Raw genomic sequence first — 23,968 nt, 5'->3', positions numbered from 1 at the left:
TATCATGTGTTAGATAATGCAAGAGAAGTTGCAACTTTGTAAATAAATTTTCATTTCCATAACCATTTTATTCTCATTTCTGTGTCAACTCAAAACGTTTTGAACCATGATTCAATTGGTGAAATAATATATGGAAACTAGTAGAGGTATAAACAAGCAGAAACCCCAAATGACAATTAATACATGTGAATATACAAGTAAAGATTTTAAGAAACATGTAGCCACGCAAACTATTTAAGGCAACTTGTTTCGGATGACATTTATATATAATTAAGCAAGCATTTGAAGAGTTATTTCAAATTAAACAGGTTGTAAATTTGAATAAGTAAACGCAAACCATTTATTTTATCATATTAATTTAAAATAGCTAGAACAGATGATTGAAGAGACAACAATGGAACACCTACAATGAAATAAAACGAAAACCAAATATATAATGAAATACATATACTAATTAAGAAATAATGGCCTGGCCAAAACAAGCTTGTATATGATTACATTTAATGAGATTAGTGATTTCTAATGAAAGATCTAAGAGAGAGCTCACATAATCATACAACGACTTCCAAGTTGAGGGTTCTTCTACAAATCCTTGGAAACTAATCTCACAAAGCTGTAAATAGTTAACAATTTGTGTCAAATCAAAATCCAAATCTCCACTAATTTGTTGCTTCAACAACTGCTCTTCTAACACAGCTTGTAAAGAATCTTTACTCATTTGATACTGCATCATGCAGATCGTAAAGATTTGTTGCGTCCGATTATCCAATTGTCCATTTGACGTTTGATTTGAAAGGTACAATTGGTCATCGATGACAACACCAAGCGTTTGATTGACGAAGATGGTGAGAAGACCTGTCAAATTTGACTTTAAATAATCATTAGGGTTAGAACTTACCACAGAAATGCAAAGATCCTTCAAATCAGATTCAACTTTGTTGCATGTGTGTTGAATGAAATTATGATTTCCTACAATCATCTTTGGATATAGAATAAGAAGAGTAACAAAGAAAACAAGAAGTGATTGATTCATATTGATGAATATATGTCTCTCTCACAAAATGTAATCTTCTTTTGTGAACAATAACACCATAGGAAACAGGACGTTATATTTATACACATAATAATGTTACCATAAATTTCAATTTCATTCTAAATAAGGACGAAAATCAAATTTTGTTTTATGTTTTTAAAATTTACTCAAATCCAACGAATATGTGTTTGACACGCGTTTTAAATTTTGTTTTACAAAATAGTTTTCAAATTCTAAAAACAACGTTTTTATTTTTTGATTGTATCAAGATTTTAAAATTTTATTAAATAAAAAATTTTAGGAAATAAACCCAATTCATTTTCTTAGAAAATACGATACATACGTATATGTCGGAAATTACATAGAATAGCATTTTAGCACATTGTTTTAGAATTTTGCAAATATATCAAAAATTTTACTTTTTTATCTTAAATTTGTTATTATTCATAAACTATCATTGAATGACTTATTTAACTTCATCTTTTTAATGTCCTATTTATTATTTATTTATTTTACCATTTTTTGAGGTCCTAATTTTTTCTTTATTCTTATGCTAGAAAAATTATTTATTCTTTCTGTCTTAATCTTAATTTTAAAATATAAATAAGACAATAATTGCAATATGAAATATAATATAATGGTTGTTGATTGGAGTAATTTAACTTCATTTGTGATTTTTTTTTTACTTTTTTCGAGGTGTATTTTGAGTTAAATATGATTCAAAATGATTTTGTTTTATTTTTTACATTAATTTTTTATTTTTATTTTGTCTCAGTTATGTATATTAGTGTTGTGACATACTTATATTATATGTATTAGTTGGCTAATATATTTATTACGTGATTTTCGTTTTTTCAAATTTTATGTAATTCTTAAAGTATTATTAAGTATATGAATGATGTAACTCAGTGTATCATTATCAAGTATATCAACACAATATATTGTTAAAGCATATCAGTAAAGTGTATCATTATCAAATATATGAATCAAGTTTATAAGTGTAAATCAATTGTATAAGTAGGACTTCAAGCATATCAAGTGCATTTAATCAATCAATTGTATAAGTGAAAAATACTAAATGTATCTGCAGTATATCGAGTATATCAAACATATATTAGTAGTGTTTCAGGTGTGTATCAAAAGGTATCGAGTGTATCAATAAAATGTATTGGGTGTATCAAAAAGTATATTAAGTGTATCAGACGTGTGTAAGGTGTATCAGACGTATATTAGTAACGAGGGCATTTGTGACATTTTATCTTTTGATGTGTGGGCTGGGCTTCGTTTTTGTCATTTTCGTAAATATAAAAGTGTGTGCTATAGACTTAATTATTATAACTTATTTTTACAAGTACCCATATATATATTAGGTATGAGTTATAAATTATATTACATTATATAATTGTTAAAGTGAGAGCTTAATTTAACGATACTTGAGATGACTTTTTATTTTAAATAGGATGAAATTGTTGGAGGCTTTTTTGAATGGTTAGAGGCTTTCAACATGAAAAAATAAATAAATTATTTAATTATCTCTTACAACTAAGGTTATTTTAAAAAGTATCAAAATAAATCAAAATATTTATAAAATATAGTAAAATTTTAGATTTTATTAATGGTAGATACGAATAGACTTCTATCAATGTCTATCGGTAATCGGTGTCTATCATTGATTGAATATAAAATTTTGTTATATTTTCTAAATATTTTTAGCATTTGATCGTTTATAACACTTTTTCTTATAAATATAATTATAATCACCTTGCCATGCATGTATACATTTTTTGAAACGTCAAGGAATCATTTTGTTAGGCAGTTAAAGAAAGAAAGAGATTGTTGTTTAATAGAGTTGTTTTAGTTTGATTTATGATGCAAATGTAGAAAAATATTTGTTGGCATTTGCATGCTTTTGTTTTTATCTTACTAATACATATGCCTTTAGTAACGCCTTACCCTTAATATGTACATAGAATATATACACATATTTGAAATCAAAACCTTATTGCCATATATATATAAGCATGCAATGCTTTTATTCTTATTTATCTATTTCAAGCTCTACTTAATTGATGATAAATTAATGTTAATTAAACTTATTCATATAACTTAACTTTCCACCCCAATTTTGGATTTAATTATCTTAATTTTTATTTAAGTAGGATGGAATTGTTAGATGTTAATTTTAGTTATTTGAATAAAAATTAACCTCGTTTTGTGGAAATTCAAATTAATTAAATATAGTTGTTCGTTTACGTAGTGTTAAAAGAAATAAAATCTTCTTTTTCTACTCTCTATTTGCATTTGTGTTTCGAGTTTGGTTTCAATTTGGTTTTATAAGATTAACTATTTTAATTGAAATAGAAATGTTATTACTAAATGCCTATTTAATTGGATTAACATAATTAAAAATTAAATACAAAATTTCACTCTACAGTTATTTAAAATTAATTAATAGAACTTGACCCCAATGATTGAATGTAAGTATTTATTGGAAACAATTGCAGTTAAAAGTATGAATTAATGTTGTAATCTATAGAACAAATTAAAATTATGAAGTCAAATTTCATCAAACTTCACGAGCAAAACTGTAATATTTTGAAATTTGACGGTTTGTTAAATCATCCATTTACATAAAACTTAAGTTAATTAATGGATGAAGGTAAATTTAATTATATATTATCTATCGACACTAAGTGAAAAGTAGATTCAAGATCTAGTAACGAAAATTTTATTTTTTCTTCAAAAAATAAAAGTAATAAATTTTATAACTTATTGTTTGAAAATGGCACTAAAATGAAAAAACAAAGCCTGTTTGAATTAACTAGATAAAATAATGTTTTTTTTAAAATATCATTTTTATTTCAACATATTTTATTAAAATTGTTTAAAATACACGTCAAAGCTATTTTGAATATTGAATGATTACAAAATAATCAAATTTTATAAAAGAAATTATTTGTTTTTAAAATTAGACACTCGAAAGTTACACTCTTATTTTAAATGGTTAGAGGTTTTCAACATGACAAGAAAAAATGTTTTAATTATTTTATTATCTTTCACAACTATATCTGATATAAGTTGGTAAATTTACAAAAAAAAAAAAATATAACAAAGTGCTAAATATTTACGGCCCTTATAACAAACTAAGAAAAGCCATGAAGCCCAATTACTTTTTCATAAATTTCATATTTGCTCTTATTGGTTTTGATTACTACGGGACAATTTTTCAATTTTTTCTCTTCTTCTTTGCGATTTATTCCTTTGCTCTTTTCAAATTTTTCATCTTCCTCATCTTCGACAATATCAAGATCATTTATATTCCTCTAATCAAGATTGTTGCAGTGAGTTTGTTTTCAATAAAAATTCTAAACATCATTTTTGTTTTAATTGTTTAGAAGATTATAAAATTTCGTTAAGAATTCTATATTTCATTATGAAGATCATTTTTGTTTTTGTTTGTGGTAAGAATTCAAAATTTCATTTTTGATTCAATTGTTTAGAAGATTTAAATATTACTGATATAATTTTGTATTTCATTATGAAAATCGTTAGTTAGACGAAGTTTTTCACGATCATTTACATTGAACTACACAATCATTTAGTAATAGCAACACGATCGTTTACGTATCAACACAATCGTTTATCAATATCAACATGATCGTTTATCTACATCAACACGATCATTTGTCAATATCAACATGATTGTTTACCTACATTAACGCAATCGTTTACTACATTCAATATTGTAAGGCCCTGATTACGTACCACCTACGCGATGAAGGCCCTACGGTGAGGATGAATGTGTGAAGAGACTTCTGTTGGTAAAACGTGTTTTGTGAAAGGATTGCACAGTGGAATGTCTCCACGTGAAAAAAGTTTACGACATGGTGAACAGTAGAGCAGTATAAGCTACTTCCCTGAGAAACAAGTGATGTGACCATGATATTAGTAGGCAATGATTGATTGGACCTATCACCGGTTCAAAATTTAGGATAATGGTCAAATAAAGACACGTGACGTTTTGAAAGTGGGCCACTTCTTAGGGGAGACCAATATATAGAAGGAATTCACGCTAGTTTGAAGTTGCTTGTGCCCTGAGCTTATTTAAGAAAGGATTGGGGAAGTATCCGAAATTTCTTGGACTCAAAACGAGCTTGATTCAGACAAAGATTTCAAAAGATACACGAAGACTCTTGGCCGAGGAAGCTAGGAAGAAGAGCAAGTTGTGATTGTAACAGTAAGTGGTTATTCATATAAAATGTTTTCATAGTGAAAGAGATTCTAAAATGTGTTTAAATCCTTAAATCCATTTCTATTAATTCCATCATTTATATGGTTTCTCTTGCTCTCAAATTCTTAGAGTGCATATTACTTATAAATAAATTGGACTTGTTATTAAAATGATGTATTCGTAAGAGTATATGAGATTTGATCAAGTTGAAAACGGGATAGTCTTTGTACCCTATGCAATGAGAAAGAGAATGAGAATGTCTCATACTTGCTGTGGATTTGGTATAAGATGCCTTATCCTTGCTGCGTGATCTGGGATAAGATGCTCTATTCTTGTTGTGTGATTTGGAATAGAATGCCCTATTCATGTTGTGTTATCTTGAATAGGATGCCTTATACATGTTGTGTGATCTGACATCGAAAGACGCATTATGTATATTAAAATTGTTGAAACTTGGTAAATGTGTTTAGATTACCTTGCACAGCTACAACTTGACAAAATAGTGTGGTAAATGCTTGAGCTGAGGAAATGAGTACAAAGATGCAATTAACTATGTAGAATGATTCTACGTTATGACGAGATCATGAGATTTGAATTATTGAATTGCCTAATGCATTGGAATGATTGATTTTAGATTCTATACTTTAATATTAAAAATGCATACTATTTGTTTGGCATGATTGGGCGAAATGGCTTATAATGTGTTTGTGCAGAAATTGAGATATTAAGGGTAATGATAAAAGACCCCCCCATGTAGTGAAGGGCATCCAGTGTTGGACTTGAATTCTTGATCACCTATTGTGCCTTGTGATCGCATTATTTTGGTAGTGGTCATTGTCAGCTCGCATAGCATGTAGAAGCTAAGTGAGACGAGTCTAAATCTTGTAATTAAGTTTTGTTTTCCTCTCAAGAGACTTTGTATTGAGTATCAAATATACTCACTTATTTTGAAAAATCAATGAAGTCGTCTCATTTCATTTATGTTTGTATTCTGTGTGTTAAAATTGTTGGTTGTATTTATTACTAGACGTTCAGTGTTTACCTGATCAGAGCTACACGTTGAGTGTCTAGGAGGCACGCCTGTAAGGCCAAAACCGCATACCACTAACGCGATGAAAGTACCTCTATGCGGCATACAAACAAGTATGAACATAGAGAGAAAAGAGAATGGAAAATATTACAAGTTAAGGGACAACGATTATATAGATTCTTCCCTACTCAGGAGCCAAGCTCTCACTTTTACAACTGATCGAAGAAGAAGAAGAAAACTTTAACTGACGGCGGAAAAGCTATTCCTTTTCGCCACTCTCTAGGGATTGACCTATTCAGGCCTCTGGCTGGTCTATTAAGACGTCTGGCCATCTTTGCCAATACAGGCCTCTCTTTCTTTGGTGAAGAGGGAGACTTTTTATAGACAGCTTTTGGTGGAGAAACTTTTGTTCTCTTGAACATTTCAACGCTGCACGTCGAAAGCTGTCTGTGACATGTCACATAATCTCCCATTATTATTCTTGTTGTCTAGCAAACCGCTCTCGCATTTTGATTTGGTCTTCTTGCCTCTTCTTCTCGCAAGAGACTCTGCAATTTGCTAACTTTTTCTTTTGTTAAAAATCCTATGTTTAGACACTAAAAACCGCGTAAAATAGGCATAATGCTTATGTAAAGTATATTTTCTAAATACTTATGAAATTTGCAATATATGTTACGCGTTTTGATCTTCTTCTTATGTGTTTTGACCTCGCTATTCTAATAAAAGAGGTTATAATAACTTGTATTTCTGCAAGTGATCAATAATAAGTGGTATGCTTCTATCAGTGGCATTGATAGCTAGTAATAAAAGTCTATCAATGGCTAACATTGATAGAATTCAAAAATTTGCTACAACTAGTAAATATTTTAATTTATTTTGCTATGTTAAAAAATACTAATTATTTAAATATATTATTCATTAACTTAAAATACTTAAATTGCAACACATTTTAGTAACTAAAATTTCATAAAACTTAAATGAAACTCAAATATTAAATATCAAAGTTTAACATATCTATTACAAATTTTAAAAAACTTTATAATAATAGGTATGAATTATAATATTTATAAGTTGCAATATATATTTTAATAATATTATAAATTAGGGTTAGGTTAGGTCAACCCATATTCTTAAAAATGTCACTCGAATCCAATCCCATTTGAAAAAAAAAAAAAAAAATCAACCCAACTTAACCCAAAATAAAAACTAGCCTAGTCCAACTCTTACGATTTGGGTTGGGTAGTTCGAATTATTTGAACATTCCTATAGAGTTGAATTTGATGTAAAGTTGAAACTTTAAGTCTGAGTTTGACATAAAATGAGAAGTTGATTACTAAGTTTGCATCCTCCACTCGTTCCAATTTATTTCAATTTATGTTGAAACTTTTGTTGTGAAGTCCCATTTAAAGCTTTTATTTCACGAACGAAACTTGATTCTTCTTAAATTCTACTTGCGTTAACTTCACGAACGAAACTTGATTCTTCTTAAATTCTACTTGCCTTAATGAAAAATTTATTTTCATTGTAAATTGCACAAGAGTATTTTTTTTATATATATTTTTCTTAAAATTTATACGACGTGGTTGAGATACCTTGTTTCGTACCAACAAAGTTCAAAGATTTCATGAACCATTTGCGACAAATAGATTATCGTTTTTAAAAACTATTACAGAATAAATTAGTGCTTCTAGTTTGAGTAGATCATATATATGAAATAAGATGCACAAAACATTGTTACAATAATAATAATTTAAAAAACAGCAACAACAACAATAAATAAATAAAATAATCTTCATTCTTAGGTCGAACTTGCCCTTTAATCAGGCAATATTCTTTGCACCTTCGGTTTGATCCTACAATTGTCAAATATGATTCATAGTCCAAAATCAAGGTCTAAATGAAAAATAACATTTTACAAGAACCTCTCTTATCCACTAAGTCAAAGGCCTTCATCCTACAAGATCCAATCAATCAATCAGTGGGTTGACTTTGATCCTAACGACGACGATCTCAATATTCACTGATCCTCGTCCTCTGCTATAATACATACTTCTCCCTAACAGATTCTCAATGAAATTTGAGTTGCGAGCCTGAATTATCGAATATTGCTTGAATTCTTTATATATTGATTAGGAAATAAGAAAAATGTCCACTAAAAGACAATGAAATATTCTTGAGCAATATTCTTTGTCAATATTCTTTGAACCTGGTTTAGTTTGTAGACTTTCCTCTTTCTTGGACTGATACTAAGAAAAAAGCCTATCCCTTGTTCCAATAACATCGATCAGTCGCTTCGCGCCTTTTTTTTCTTCCTTTCATTTCAGTAGGTTGCCGCTCCTTTGCAGTCTTTCTTTTCTTCTTCTGCCTGATTATTGCAGACTGCTCCGCTACTTTCATCCTTGCCTGCCGGTAGACGGAATGCGCACAAGAAAAGGTCTTATCGATGGGATGGGCCGACGGCCCGAGATAGCGCGTCTGGTCGATTTGTCCGTCGTCGTGTCGACTTTCTCAGTTGAGCGCTTTCCCTCCGTGGAGAAGAGGGTGCAGGTAGGGATGCTTTCTTCTGATATTTAGAATAGAGTTCATATACGAGATTCATAATAAATAATCGCTTTGCTTAAGAAAAGAGAAGATTTTGCCTATACTATAGTGGGCATTGACTCTTTTAGTAGTTTAGCTCGAGCGTGAACCTCTCCTGATACAACTCTTTCGAGCGTCTGAGAACCTCTTCCCTTTCTCTGTGCTAGGGCGAGAGTCCTACTCGTTCCCACTCCGCGGTGATGGAACTGTATCTCTTTCAAAGAGAAGATGGATGTGTAGGATTAAGAGAAAGAAGCCTTGAATGAGGCGATAGGGGAAGGAAAGGCCGCTTCTTCCACGACAGCAGGCTCTGCTTCAACCTCCTCTGCTACTTCATTCCCCGATCCAGGCTGATCTTCTGCAGCCACTTATGAAACTGAAACCGCAACAGACCCTGAGGATGACTTTGAAAGAGCTTGTTCCGTCCCTGTGACCTTGAGTACCTTTATCTCTTCCTGGTGGAGTTGCTGGGCAAAGGGAGACTATTTGTTGAATTACCTTTTTGGTGCAAGAACTGAAAGGGGGTCTCCAACCAACCCAGGGAATGAATGATTTCCAGAACTGGGACTGAGTGAGCCCCAAACCCTCTCTCTTCTTATCCCATAGGCTCGAGGGTCAATCCGCTTTCCTCTTCCCTTGGGACGGACTTCCATCAGATCTTGAGTATGAGTCAGAGTCAGCCATAGATTCCCCCATTCTATCTTTGAATCACCAGAATCCCAATTGAAGGAGGCTGCCTAAAGCCTAGAAGGTTAATATGGTTTTTAGTGGAATTCCAAATACTAAAGAGACTGCGTAGGTGCCAGAAGACAGGTTCGAAGACGCAATTCAATATGTCAGGAATAGTAAGAAAGAATTTTTTGTTTTTATCCCCCTTGAAAAGTAGGTTGAAATGGGTGCAGTTGAGGAGTAGTTCCATTAGTCAGTCAACTAGACACTCCATTTCTAGGCGCAAAGAATTTGCAAAAGGTGTAAAGATCTATGGATAAGGCACGAAGAATATTGCGTGGTCGATTCCTTATTTTGGAATAAGACTCCTTACTATTTTAGTCCAGATGAATAAAAAAAATTTCTGCTTTTTCAAAGTTTAAATTAAGGGCATTTTTAAAAAATAACAAAATAAATTAAAAATATTTATAAGTTATAGAAAAAATTTGGATTCCATCAATGATAGCCACTGATAGACTTTTATCATTGTCTATTAATGCCACTAAAGGAAAGCATGTGAATGGCTATTAATGTCTACTCATTATAGAATCTGAAAATTTTACTATATGTTATAAATATTTTGTCAAACTTGTTACTTTTGACAGTTCCCCTTTAATTCTCCTTTAAATTAAGGGATTGAAGTGAGGATGGGCTATTTAGTTCCCAAATCACACAAATTCATTAAGATTACAATAATTTTGTAACAACAAGTGACCCTCATGATCAATTAAATAGCATATTGGATAACAAATCATGCCAATTTTATTTAGCTTTGATAAGCGAATAGATTATATAGATAAAAATTACAATGCTAAAAAATTATACAACATGTATGTTCTCAAAATTTTAGTAAAATAATTGGACGTATCGGGATTTAAATTATAAATCTTGTGATTATTAGTATATTTGAATATCAATTGAACTAAGTTTTTATTGACACATGAAACTCAATTAGTAATTTGTATTGTAAAAAAATATATATATATAAAAAAAGGTCTTTTAAAAAATATAACAAAGCTTCAAAGTATTTACAAGGTATAGAACAATTTTGAAAACAGAAAAAGCCCACAGACCCAGAATGAAAAACACAAAAAATGTCCCATGATTAATTGACATCAAACGCATAATATATTTGAGAAATGATCGTTTGGATTTTTTCCTACACGATCGTTCAGATTTGGGTAGACAAATCTCAACGATTTTTTTGGTACACGATCGTTTATATTTAGAAAATGATCATTTATATTTGAAACATGATCATTTAGATTTGACCGTTTAAATTTAGATAGCAAAATCTCAATGGTTTTTTTCCAAGATTTTTTGGTATATGATCGTATATATTTAGAATACGATCGTAGATTTGATCGTTTAAACTTAGATTTTTTAAAGATTTTTTTGTCTACGATAGTTTACATTCCACTATTTTTGGTACATGATCATTTAGATTTGGCTATCCAATAGCAACGATTTTTTTTTCACAATCTTTTATATTTTAAACAACCAAATAACAGTTTGAAAGAAATTAAAAAATAAACATTTTATATTTGATATACGATCTTGAACCAAATAACAGTTTGAAAAAGAATAAAAAAACTGCAGAAATAAAAGAGAAAAAGAGAAAAGATGATGAAAAAAACTCGCAAAAAAACATGAATGACATGAAAGGAAGGACAAACCTGAAATATTTTTAAAAAATAAACAGTTTTATGGATTTTTTCATTTTATTACCTGAAGCGTAAATATTTTATCGGAGTGTTATATTTGTGAAAATTAAAAAAAAATTCAACAAATACCTCCTGAAAATATAAAAAGTGTTCATGCCCACACAATTAAAGAAGGTGGAAAGTTCTTATCAATAAAAAAAACAAAAGAGAAAAAATTCACTATTGATTAAGAGTAAAAAACAATTTTTTAAAAAAGAGTTATAATAAAAATAGGAACAATGGCGTCGCCCGGACTCGAACCGGAGACCTTCAGTGTGTTAGACTGACGTGATAACCAACTACACCACGACACCATATGCTAATAAGGACTAAAATAACATTTATGATTTGACACAAAAACTCAGATATTATGACGAAGCATCTGCTTATGTAGCGGCCCCTATCTTCAGCTTCAGTGAGAAAATCGTTTATCCGAACGGAGCAGAGATGTTCGATTCTACGCCCCTTCACTGCCCTTTCACCACGATTTGCCCGTTGCTGCAACACAGTTGCCATTACAACTCTTCAATTTCCACAAAATTCCGCCCCCCCACCTCAACTTGTCTCTTATCCAGGCCTCTGGACCAATGGGGTTTCCTGTTTTTGCGGTGAAGAGGTTGGGGAAAGGTGGCATTGCCCTCACTGAGCCAAGTGATTCCGACATTGGCTTTGATGAATTTTTCGATGAGGGTGAGGATAATTTTCAGGACGAGGATGATATTCTTTTGCCGTTAAAGAACACGAAAGAGTGGCATGCGGCGAGGCCTCGTGGATTTGGAGAAGGGAAGGTGTATGATACTTCGATTGAAGACAACTTGCTACAAGAAATGGAGCAGATTAGGGAAGCTCAAGCTGCTAATATCAATAAGCTCAAGGATCAATCTCCTTCTAATCCCAACTCTAGTAGAAATGTCGTAGAGATAGCAGGTCAGCCTCAATCTCTCTCAATTTTTAACTCTTTATTCTCTGATTCTGCAAACTGCTGATGAATTGAAATATTTGTTATTGTTTAGCTCATAGTTTTTGTTTTTGTTTTTGTTTTTCTGTAAATTAAATTTGTGGGTGTATACATTTGCCCAGATAGATTATATCATTGGTGGATAACGGTCCGTTGCTCTTATCAATTGATGTCGTAGCTATGGTCTAAAGTGAACCTAGCTATGTCAGTGACATTCTTGGACTCCAAATAAAATTTGTGAGCTTTGGAAATGAATCTCTATTTCGGATAAAGTGTCTAAGAAGCAGTAGACAAGTAGAGCTTTATCTAATCAAGTGAAGTTGATAGGAGTATGTGTTTGTTTGAGCGGAGGAGATTAAGGGTGCGATAGTGGTAGATACCAAGTAGATTGTACAATTTGATCTGTGGTAGCTGGGTTTACTCTGGGCCTTGATTAGAGCGAACTTTGGATGGTGATTTGGAGTGGGACAGATGAAGGGAGGACTGTTAGGTTTGCAGAGAGAAGGTAGAGATCCACTGGTATATAAGTGAGGACAATTTTTTTTTTGGTATGCTATCTTTCAAGTGGTTTCCAAAGTAAAATCGTGAGGACGTATGACCAAAACATAGAATATCATATATCATTGTGGAGATGTGTGAAAGATTTGTTTTCGAAGACAATGGGTGACAAAATTCAACATGAGAGAGTGGAGTTTTGAGCAAGTGGAAAAAAGCATACGTTTGTCCCAATCTAATCAAAATCTTGAGGCACCTCGTGTGTCCATTGGTGGGTACACCGGGAATTCTTGGTGTACTAGTTTTATGGACTAGTAAACTATTCTTCAATTGAGGTACAACTTGTCCCCAAAAATTTGTTTTGCTGTGAATGGACAGAAATGTCGAAAGTGGGCTCAATGGTTTACAAGTAAATAAGCCATTTTTTTGCTTCATATTTGTCCCAATGTCTATCCTTTATTCCTTTTATATCTTGTTTATGGACGTTGGCCTATGCTAAAATTGAGGGTTCGCTAAAATTGAGGGGCTAAAATTGAGGGTTCAATCATGACCTTCTACGTAGTTAAATATGGAACCCCTTTAGTTATGTGAAATCTTGATTTCGACCCATTCAAAATATATGAAAAATAATTACATAGGTAAGATTTGAACTTGTGTTGGAAAGGGCTCATAAACAGAAACCACTAAGCTACCAGTATTCAAAGTTAAGTAGGTTTCTTTATATATGAGGATAAAGTTGAGAGGGCCGAGCCTGATTTGGTCTGGGTGAGAACACATTTCTTCCCATTAGCATAAAAATTATGCGCTAATAAGAAATCTGTATAAGCTCTCTAATTTCAATTAGAATTGTGTTTTATGCACAACTAAATATCATTGATGCACAAAATGGACCATTGTAATTCTACCCAGACCCACAAATTTAAAAATATTAAAATATTTTCTTTCGACATTTTTTCACTAGTCATATTTTTTAGAAAAATTGCATAAAATGACAAATAAATTTAGAAAAAATTAGCTCATAGCATACTTTTTTTGCATATTGCGAATATGACAAATATGACAAGTAACTAATGATATCGACGACTATCGGAGGGCTATCACAGGACTATCTGAAGATTATCGTCTTTTAAATTTGCTAATTTTGTAATTTAGAAAATGTAGTGACATAGGTCCTATTATCATAATTTTTTTTGTTATTTTTGCAAATGCCCCCATTTCTTATGACTAATTGGGGCCATAAGTGAGGAAAATACTTTAATTAACAATTTCCCTAAAGAAAACACTAAGAAAGAAGAATTACAATACTTCATTTCAAGTTTAAGAGAATGACATTACATTTTAAAGTTGGTACATATAACGTTTCTTTATGTTTTTTGGTTTATGAGATCTAATAGCATAATCAATCCCCCAATCTTTAAGTCTGGAATCAATATATTCATTGTTTAGCATCTTCATTTTGTGTAGGTAAAGCCTTACAACATGTTTTTGCTATCTGCGTGTGAAAATCATTGATTTCTATCATTATGTTAGTTCTTTGAAGATGGAGTAACCCATGATATCTCCTATAGTTTTCAACCTCTATCACTGTTGGCTATGGTTTCTTTGATATCAGTGATAATTTTTTTTTTATTTTTTTGTTAGTTATTTGTTCATTTTTTGGTTTTGATGATCCCTTGTATTCCTAAAATTTTTTTGCATCCCTTGGATGTTAGAATTGTATCATGTTTAATCATTAGGAGCAAGAATGAGTCTTTAAAATTCATCCAGATATTTTATTGGACAATGGGGCTTGGGTTTTTTTTTTCTTTGTTCTGTTAATGAGTTTAAAGCTCCCATTGTTGTCTATTTATACTGGTGTGGGATTTCATGTCATGGGGTTAGTTGTTCACTTTTATGCAAATTGGCATATCATAATCTCTCCCTGGTTTTCCTTTCCCTTTGTGATTGAATAACAGCAAAAAGGAATATAACTTTTAGGAAATGTGTAAGCAGATTTCCAAAATACCCCTCATGATATTTGATATTTGACGATGACAAGGTGGAGCCATGGATGTATATGCACTTTTTAGAAGCTTTATAGGTGAGTGTGAGAGTCAAGTGACATACAGTTTTTAGTTTATTTTGAAAGTCAAAGTTTGTTGATGACATTGTGAATGTTGATTCAAAATCATACGTGGCTAGCCTTGAGAAGGTATCCTCTTGGTATCTATTATTTCTATTTTTTTAGGTCACTCTATTGCTAAAGTTGATATAAAATTTATTTTGAAATCACTTTCACAACATATCTATTGAATTTACTGATATCAATCTTGTCTTTCATGTGCACACAAAATCATGGAGGGTTTTTTTCAAGCCTATAGATCCATTGAGATGGTAACAGGACCGAAAACAAATTATTGAAAATTTCTATTGAAAAGTCTAACGTTTTAAGTTAGTGAGCATGGAAAATACAAGTCTTTCTCTGCCCCTTGGGATTTTTTTCCTATCAAATTTTTGTGCTCCATTTTTGGTGCATTTCTTTTCCCCTTTGTGGATCGAGAACAAAACCTATTTGTATTTAAAGAAATAGAGAGAAAGGAATCAGCCTTGGACTGAGAAGACACTCGCTTGCAAGAAACTAAAGAAGAATTTTCCAATTGTTCACAATATCATGAAAAGGCTAGTTACAAAAAAAATTTCTTGTGATTAAGATATCAAAGGAAGATATACACTATACACTATCCAATCTTCTAATTTTGCTGAAAAAGTAAGTGAAGTAAAGACATTGAAGTAGCGAGATTATACCAGAAGAATAAAACCATTCCAATTAAGATGAATCTTGAATAGAATATCCATCAGCATGCCATGAAGTCTTGAGACAAGCCGAAGTTATCTGATCTGACCACGGGAGATACTTGATGTAGTAACATCTTCTTAGAAGTCTTATTGTAATCTTATTCTTTTCTGCATATGTACAGGGTATGGATAGACTTCTCGAGATGGACTTATTTTAATTAAAGGCTCTGGATCGACGTATGCCTCTGCCACTGTGAGTTTGTCTACTGCCTCTTTTTCTGCTTCTTTGTCGAAATTTCACAATACCATTATTTACTGGTCTTCTAATTAGGCCTTCCACATAGAAAGTTAACGACTTAGCTTTTACTTGTATGCCTAAGGTGATCACTAATGGAGTCAAGTTAGGGCCCTATGAACTCTAAGCTAAATTATGATCCACGAAGTCAGGACCCTTATATTTGGGACCATAGCTATTAGCTACCTGAAATCAGGCCAAAGTCTTATAACATGAAACTTAAAAGACCAAGGACTATAGCGGTTTCCATCCATTCAAAGGAATCTACTTAACATCCCAAGGGAATATTCTTCAATAGAGAATTTTTAAATCTTTTGTTGTGAGAAAAACACTAAATCATTTCCACTCTCCCCCTTCTGCAGCTAGTTGGAATATGTCAATCGTCAATTATCCCCTTCTGAGTTGAAGGCAAGTTTTGCATTTCTTTCCTTTTAGACTTCATGATTTCAATGTTGTTATCACGCATCTCCTTGTTCAGTATGTCTTCATTTTAGACAAGAGTAAATTCATTAGTGTTAAATTGCATTTGAATTGATCGATACTCAGGCTTATAAAAATGATTCCACTTCTAATCTTTTCACTTTTAGATGTTGGATCAAAACCCATATGTTTTCCTGAGTTGGGATGGTCTTCTAAAAATGGGCGACCAAATCTACAAGCAAGCCACTGTTGGTATGCTTCCACTTCATTTATCATTATTATTAGTATTGTTATTGTTGTTTTTAGTAAAATTGCTGACATGAGATTAGTTTAACGTAGGTTGACATACATTTTTCTGTAATCACAATCCTTAACATAGTGAATAAATTAAATGTTTTCTTTTGTCAGTCTAGTTGATATATTAGTTATATCAAAAGATTTGAACTATGGATCGGGCTATGTTCAAATGAGCACATGCTGCAAGGTATTGACATTGCAAAATGACGGCTGGTTTTCTTCCGATTGATGATATATACTGTTGATTTTCATATCATGAAATGAAAATATTTGCAAATGTGTCATTTAATGGTTGTCTGTTCAGTTTTATTTGACTGCATGTATGAATTTCTCCACTAAATTTAACTTTTGGTTTCATGCTTAATGCTCTAATGCTCTAAATTTTTGTTAATCTGTTCTTCACACTCATTTTAATATGATGTTCTTTTGAATCCGTCTTGGGTTTGCTTTTGCCCTTAGATATGTTTTCCAGCATTATCTTGTTCATCACTCGTTGTTTTGTTTACTTAATTATGTTTTTGTTTGTTTGGAATGTCTGGAACTTGTATTGTTTCTCTCTTTTTTTATTGATGGGTTATTGTTATGAGTTTTGGGTGTTCTTTTGTTTATTTTCAAGTGAGGTTTTGCTTTTGTGTGAATATATGTTTTTTGCGTTAACGTAATGTTTGGTTTGTTAGCTCTGAGAAGCTACATTGTTGTTATGTTGTGTGTTATTTATTTTACGGATAGAATATTGATAGATGAAAACTAAATGAGGGAATTAAAGAGTTGCGCTAAGGACGACTGAGTTTTCATACAACAGATTAAGTTCATATTTCTTGGGAAATTACCAAAAATAGGCTAAAAGAGGGATAAAAGATTTTTGGGATTGATTTTGAAAATGTTGATCTTTAGGACAAATTGAGAATGAATTGTCTAAATTGCTCTTTTTAATTTTTCCTTTATCTTTCCTTTCATTTCCTCTCTCATTTTCTTCTTTTATCTCTTCCTTCCCTTCCATGGCACCTTTATTTTCTCCATCCATCAACACATTCTTCTTCTCACAAACGTAAAGACAATTCTTTCATTTTCATCCTTCTCTATTATGTCTCTATCTCTTTTTCCTCCCCTTATAAAGTTGATTTTGAAACTATTAGTGAAAGTTTGAAATGTGCGAGATGTGTGCGAAATAAAACATCCGACCTAATAAACTTACTAAATATGTATAAAATCACTCTAAATGACTTAGGAGGGGTAGCAATTTGATTGTGAAACTCATAGTGAAAGTTTGAAACGTGCGAGATAGGTGAGAGATGGTTGCGAGATGCGTGCAGAATAAGACATCCAACCTAATAAACTTGCTAAACATGCACAAAATCACTCTAAATGACTTATGAGGGGTAGCAATTTGATTGTGAAACTCATAGTGAAAGTTTGAAACGTGCGACCGAGATGGTTGCGAGATGCGTGTAAAATAAAAATATCCAACCTAATAAACTTACTAAACATGCACAAACTCACTCTAAATGACTTAGGAGGGATAGTAATTTGATTGTGAAACTCGTAGTGAAAGTTTGAAACGTGCAAGATAGGTGCTAGATGCTGCGAGATGGTTGCAAGATGCGTGCGAGATAAAATTGAAGGGCCTAATAAATTTAATAAACACGCAAAAAATTAATTGAGCTAGTATATACCAAGCTTAAAGTACTTCAAATTGGGATAATTTGAAAACTACACTTATAATATTTGCCAAAACTTGACAAAATGAATAGATAAAATTATTTAAAAATGATAAAGCTTCAACCAATTGAGCAATCCCATGTGAGCATTTGATAGAGGGGTCCTCTTTGTCACCCATTTCGTAATCTTTGGTGCTAATCTCCTCTTCATTAGCATTATAAGTCCAAACCAAATATCAACAAATTCTCATTCAAGCTTTGAAGCTTCATTTTTACATCAATTTCTGAGAGACAACCATTTAAACTCTCTTTTTTTATCACTTAAATCAAATACAAAAATGGGAATTCATCTGCCTTCGCTTCTCCTCAATGCCAAGCAAATATTCAGAACGCAATCTATTTCAACAAGATGTCATTCCAAGTAGAATACTATTGTATGTTGATTTTCTGTATAAATATTAAAAGCAATACAAACAAACAACAAAATCATACAAAGTCAGGCTCCATGATGATTGTGTTCTTTCTTTTCTGTACCCATGTCTAAACTAACCTCCGATTGAGTTGTCACATTTTCACCCAATCTCTTCTCGCACATTGCACCATAACCCTAATGAAAAACTACAGAATACCGGTCCAAATGCAACCCAAAATGAAAATTTTCCCTAACCATTTGCCACACCCACAATCCCAATCTTCTTCAAACACGATGAAAAGAAAGGAAAATTGAGGAAGTACTAACCGAAATCACTGGAAATGAGGAAAATAAATCACCTAAACAGAGAAGAAATCATCCGACGATCGTCGAAAAACTGAAACCTAAACAAATTAAGAACGGAAAATTTGATTCTAAAACCTAAACAAATTAAGAACGGAAAATTTGATTCTAAAGCCTAAACAAATTAAGAACGAAAAATGTTATAAAATGTGACTTTTGTTGTAGTGACGGGGGTTTGAACAATTAGCGGCAGTGAAGAAAACGGCGATGGTGACGACGACTGAGAAAAGAGAAGAGTTGAAGTCGGCTACGTTTTGAAAAGGAGAATAATAGCAAAAAGTTGATTTTAAGGATTTTTTTAATTGAAGGGCAATATAAACTTTTCATAGCTTATTTGTCCTAAATCCCATCTTTTTAAAAAACTTCTCAAAACTCTTTACACCCTTACAAATAATCCCAAATTTGGTATTAGTAGTTGTGTCCTTATCTGTATTTTAGGTCCTTGACCTTCTCCCATTATGACCACTGACCATTGTTTTTCGCATTATGTGACAATCTTGACATTCACATTTGTTTTTTGGTACAGGGCATATGTGATTCTTAATTGTGAAATATGGATTTAGAAGAAATATTAATGTCCAAAGTTTTCGATGTTGAAAGCCTTTCTTCAAGCGTTCAAAGCACTCTGAACAAGAAATATCGATGGTGTTGACTATGCAGAAACCAACCTAAACTCTATCAAACAATTCCACACCAAGGTCATGAATCATGAATCATGAATGTTGGAATTGAATCACTTAGTTACTTTGTGAATTAGGTATTTATTTAGTTCTTTAACTAATTTATTGTTAGAGTTGGATAATAATATTTCTTTTTATTTTTTGTTAGGTGATTGATGTGTGGAGAAAACATTGGAGCAATACACATATGTGGGATAATTCTGATATTGCTACAATTTAAACATCCTTTTTTATCCTATCAAAATTTTGGGATTATATATATGAAGTCATTTTATTTGAATTAAGAATTTACTTGTTCGAGTAGCTAAGGACTTTGTTGGATGTATATAATGCTTTTTTTATATGTTATAAATTTGAGATTTTGGTTGTAGTTATGATCGTAGATTTGGATGAATGTGAACTATACCTTCTTTGTACGGAAAATTACAGCTTGATCTATAAATATCTATATGATAATAATTTGATTTTACAATAATAATATTGGATAGGTGCTATTAGATTAATTATAGTTATGTTTGTATTATAACAAAGAATGTTATAGAGCGTCGATCGACAATAAAATTTGTGTGTAAAAATGGGGTATTTATAAATTTTTTCCATTACAAGAAATAATGCTAATAAAAATAAAAGACCTTCAATGACATATCTAATCTCTTATGGTGTATTTCTATTGTTATAACATTTTTTATGATACTTTTTCAATATCATGAAACATTTCATAACAATGAATTAAAGCTATAATATATCAATTTTTATATTGTTAATAGCTCTACAAAAAAAATGGTTTATAGCATTTTTTCAATGTTGTTAAAATATCTATTGAATGATTTTGATAACACTTTTTCGAATGCAATAAAAATCGCTACAAAAACTCTTTTATAACATTTTTCCAATGTTATTAAAACACTATTGAAACATTTTGATAGTATTTTTTCAATGTTATTAAAACTCTTTTATAATATGTCTCTATAGCTATTAAAACGTTTTGATAACGTTTTTCGAACACAATAAAAAAAACGCTATAAAATGTCTTTTATAGCATTTTTCTAATGTTATTGAAAATGCTATTGAAACATTTTGATAACGATTTTTTCAATGCAATAAAAAAACGCTATCCAACTTTCATTAGCATTTTTTTCACGGGATAAAAAACATTTATAGTATCATATATGTGTTATCAATAGAGACATATTATAGCGTTTTACACAACGTTGTAAAAATGCTATGAAAAGTCATGGACTTTTAATAACATCAGCTACAACAGCATCTCGAAAACGCTATCGAAAATCAACAATAGCATTTTTTTTATGCTATCGTAACTAATATTTCTTGTAAAGTAAAGATATGTGTCGATGTGAGTTTTTTCCTTTTCAAAATTGTTGTGTAAATATTTTGCTGATTATATTTTTTTTAAAAAAACCCCTTTTATGTTATTTCCATATTTACCATTTAGATATTTTAAGTTAAAAGAACTGTAAACTCTTTTTATTTTAACTCCGAGAATGCCATCCATCCATTTGGATGGAAGAGAGCCACAAAGAGGAGTTCAACTGTTTTTGTCTTTTCCTCCTTTTTTAAGGTATTTTTTTCTTTGTTTTAGTATGTTAATTTTAAACAAGAAAAATCAAATTCTTATGTTCTCAATAAAGTAAAATAGTGTGCATTATTATTATCCTGCCATATACCCTTTTTCAACACACATGTATATAAAGCGAACTGTATTTTCCATATATACTGTATGCAGTTTTGTCCTCCAAATATATATATATAGTTTGTGCGTCATTATAACCTTACCATTGATATGTATTTGTAAATTTTTTATAGACATATCGACCAAATATATGTATTACATTATGCTAAAGTAATAGTGATACACAAACTATACATATATTGTGATTACAAACAACAATAAATGAGAGACAAAAATCTAGTGAAAATTGACAGCAAAATGGAGATGGTGAACAATAGTAAAAACGAGTTATTAGAATCTAAAAAAATGGAGAAGAAATGTGCAAGAGAGGACTGAAATTGGGTAAATGGAGAAGAAATGTGAGTTCAAGTAAAATATAAATAGAGAAAAGATCAAATTGTTAAGTTAAGAAAAAAATGGGGAAAATATTAAATGCATTTTATGCAAAAAAAAAAAGCTGAGATTTTTTCTGCCTTTCTTCCATAGCGTTTTAAAAAGAGGCAACAGAAAAACCACGAAATGGGGGCAATAATTTCAATTAAAAAGAACATTTAGAGGAGAAAATGGTAAGTAAACATACGTAATTAGTAAACTGTTGTGAAAAATAATTAGTATTCTTAACACATAATAGTTAATTTATTTTAATAATAATGAACCAAATTCAATAGAAAAATACTGTTTAATGACATATTGATCATTAATTTTGATGATTTAAATCAAGAAAAATGTATCCATTGATTGCATGCATAAATCCTCGATCTAGCCTTGTTTTTCCTTTTAAAGATGTATTTTAGTTTACTACATTAATTAGTATTAAACCGAATGAATTTTTAATGAAGCATCCATTCTCTATAAATACAAGGACTTCCTAGTCCCTATTTTCACATATCCTTTTTGCATTCAATAATATTTTGTCTATTACTTTCAACTTAACAATCATGACAATATCCACACTTAAAATGCTCTTTATAGTGTATTTGTTAGTTGTTGTTATTGTTGAGTTCTCTGATTGCTTTATTTTCAATTTCACAGTGTCTTTAGATGGTACAGGAAATTTTGTTAAGATTAACGATGCTATAGCAGCAGCACCCAATTTTAGTACAACAAGATTTTACATTCATGTAAAACCTGGAACTTACAAGGAGATTATTGAAGTTCCATATGAGAAAACTTGTATTGCTTTAATTGGAGATGATGCTTCTACTACCATCATCGTTAACAATCGAAGTAATGGCACTGGGTCCTCCACGGCATCTTCTGCGACTCTCAGTAAGCTTCAACTATCCTGACCCTCATTTTAACAAGAACTTATTTGGTAATCATATTTTTTTTGTTTTTAACTTTTAAAAATTAGATCTATACAGAAACACCATTTTACCTTTCATTTTCTTGTTTTATTTAAAAAAATCATTCGTTTTCAAACACTTGACTAAAAATTAAACTCTCTTAAAGAAAACAACAGGTAAGAAGTTGAAGAAAAAAAATATAGGTTTAATTTTAAAAAATCAAATGGTTAGTAAATTTTATAATTTATTACTCAAACAATGTTTGATTTTGGAAGCTGTAAATGGAGCAAACTTCATGGCTCAGTTCTTGACCTTTCAAAACACTGCTGGACCAAATGAAGGCCAAGCAATTGCTGTTCTTGACCAAGCAAAACACACAGCTTACTACAAGTGTGTGTTTTTGGGTTATCAAGATACTCTCTATGCTGGAGCACTTCCCCAGTTCTTCAAAGAATGTGATATCTATGGAAGCGTCGACTTCATTTTTGGAAACGGGCTTGTTGTATTCCAAGATTGTAATATATACGCTCGATTATTTGACGTTCAAATTACCGTAACAGCACAATCGAAACCAAGTTTAAGTGCTCTGAGCGGCTTCATCTTCCAAAACTGCAAAGTGACTGTGTCGCCAGAGATAGCATCAAGTAAGGACAAGGTAACAGTGTTTCTTGGACGACCATGGAGAATGTACTCAATGGTTGTTTTCATTGATTCATTTCTTGACAATGTGGTTCAACCTAAAGGATGGTTGGAGTGGCCGGGAGTGCCAGAGAATTTATTGTATTATGCAGAATACAATAACAGTGGTGGAGGAGCCAACACTTCTCAAAGGGTTAATTGGCCTGGTTATCATGTGTTAAATAACGCAAAAGAAGTTGCAACTTTTACTGTTGAAATATTTATTAATGGGACTCAATGGTTACCTCAAACTGGCATACCATTTAGAGCTGGTTTTTAGGTTTTTTTAAAACTTTGTAAATAGATCTTCATTTCAATAAGCATTTTATTCTCATTTTGGTGTCAACTCAAAACGTTTGCATCATGATTCAATTGGTGAAATAATATATGGAAACTAGTAGATGTATAAAACATGCAAACCCCCCCCCCCCCCCCCCCCCCCCCCAAATGACAATTAATATATCTAACCACCAGTAAAGATTTTAAGAAACTAGCAGCCAAAAACTACTTAAGGCAACTTGTTTCGGATGACATTTATATATATAATTAAGTAAGCATTTGAAAAGTTATTTCAAATTAAACGCAGTTATAAATTTGAATAAACGAGAATAGTTAAACACAAATCCTTTATTGATCATATTAATTTAAAATAGCTAGATCAAAGTACCAAACAGAC

The 23,968-nt window shown here is 31.3% G+C and overlaps 2 protein-coding genes, 1 long non-coding RNA gene and 1 other non-coding gene across 7 annotated transcripts; 3 read left to right on the top strand and 1 right to left on the bottom strand.

The window, feature by feature from the left end:
* Positions 1–11,525: 11,525 nt before the first annotated feature.
* On the bottom strand, positions 11,526–11,599 carry TRNAV-AAC. The gene has a single exon. It is a non-coding gene; the product is annotated as a tRNA-Val (tRNA).
* A 76-nt stretch (positions 11,600–11,675) lies between these two features.
* LOC105435514 lies at positions 11,676–16,222 on the top strand. 2 transcript variants are annotated; one of them, XR_004216643.1, is made up of 3 exons: positions 11,676–12,212; positions 15,696–15,766; positions 16,171–16,222. XR_004216643.1 is itself a non-coding variant. In XM_011657002.2 (3 exons), the coding sequence occupies exons 1-2, from the start codon at positions 11,873–11,875 to the stop codon at positions 15,704–15,706; spliced, it is 351 nt and encodes a 116-aa protein (XP_011655304.2). In that variant the 5' UTR covers positions 11,683–11,872; the 3' UTR covers positions 15,707–15,766; positions 15,894–16,164. The 2 variants fall into 2 exon arrangements, 1 of the variants encoding a protein (XP_011655304.2); XM_011657002.2 differs by lacking the exon at positions 16,171–16,222 and adding an exon at positions 15,894–16,164 and having other exon boundaries at positions 11,683–12,212.
* A 168-nt stretch (positions 16,223–16,390) lies between these two features.
* LOC116403809 lies at positions 16,391–20,097 on the top strand. Of its 3 annotated transcripts, XR_004216645.1 has the most exons (3): positions 16,391–16,480; positions 19,485–19,715; positions 19,787–20,097. It is a non-coding gene; the product is annotated as an uncharacterized LOC116403809 (long non-coding RNA). The 3 variants fall into 3 exon arrangements; XR_004216644.1 differs by having other exon boundaries at positions 19,485–20,097; XR_004216646.1 differs by having other exon boundaries at positions 16,396–16,712; positions 19,485–20,097.
* Positions 20,098–21,674: 1,577 nt separating this feature from the next.
* Positions 21,675–23,572, top strand: LOC105435686 (probable pectinesterase/pectinesterase inhibitor 39). The gene is made up of 3 exons (XM_031885886.1): positions 21,675–21,687; positions 22,361–22,597; positions 22,890–23,572. Exons 1-3 carry the CDS (start codon positions 21,675–21,677, stop codon positions 23,570–23,572), a joined length of 933 nt encoding a protein of 310 aa, XP_031741746.1.
* The last annotated feature ends 396 nt before the right edge of the window (positions 23,573–23,968 follow it).

This window comes from Cucumis sativus, chromosome 5, assembly GCF_000004075.3.
Source record: "Cucumis sativus cultivar 9930 chromosome 5, Cucumber_9930_V3, whole genome shotgun sequence".
NCBI lineage: Eukaryota > Viridiplantae > Streptophyta > Magnoliopsida > Cucurbitales > Cucurbitaceae > Cucumis > Cucumis sativus.
The sequence above is the reverse complement of the archived record's forward strand: the minus strand, read 5'-3'. Positions and strand labels throughout refer to the sequence as shown.

Bases quoted from the DNA above. Each gene is read 5' to 3' on its own strand.
- LOC105435514 (XM_011657002.2), top strand. From the start codon at position 11,873: ATGGGGTTTCCTGTTTTTGCGGTGAAGAGGTTGGGGAAAGGTGGCATT.
- LOC105435686 (XM_031885886.1), top strand. The intron at 22,598-22,889 runs GTAAGCTTCAAC...TGATTTTGGAAG, and splicing joins GGCATCTTCTGCGACTCTCA to CTGTAAATGGAGCAAACTTC.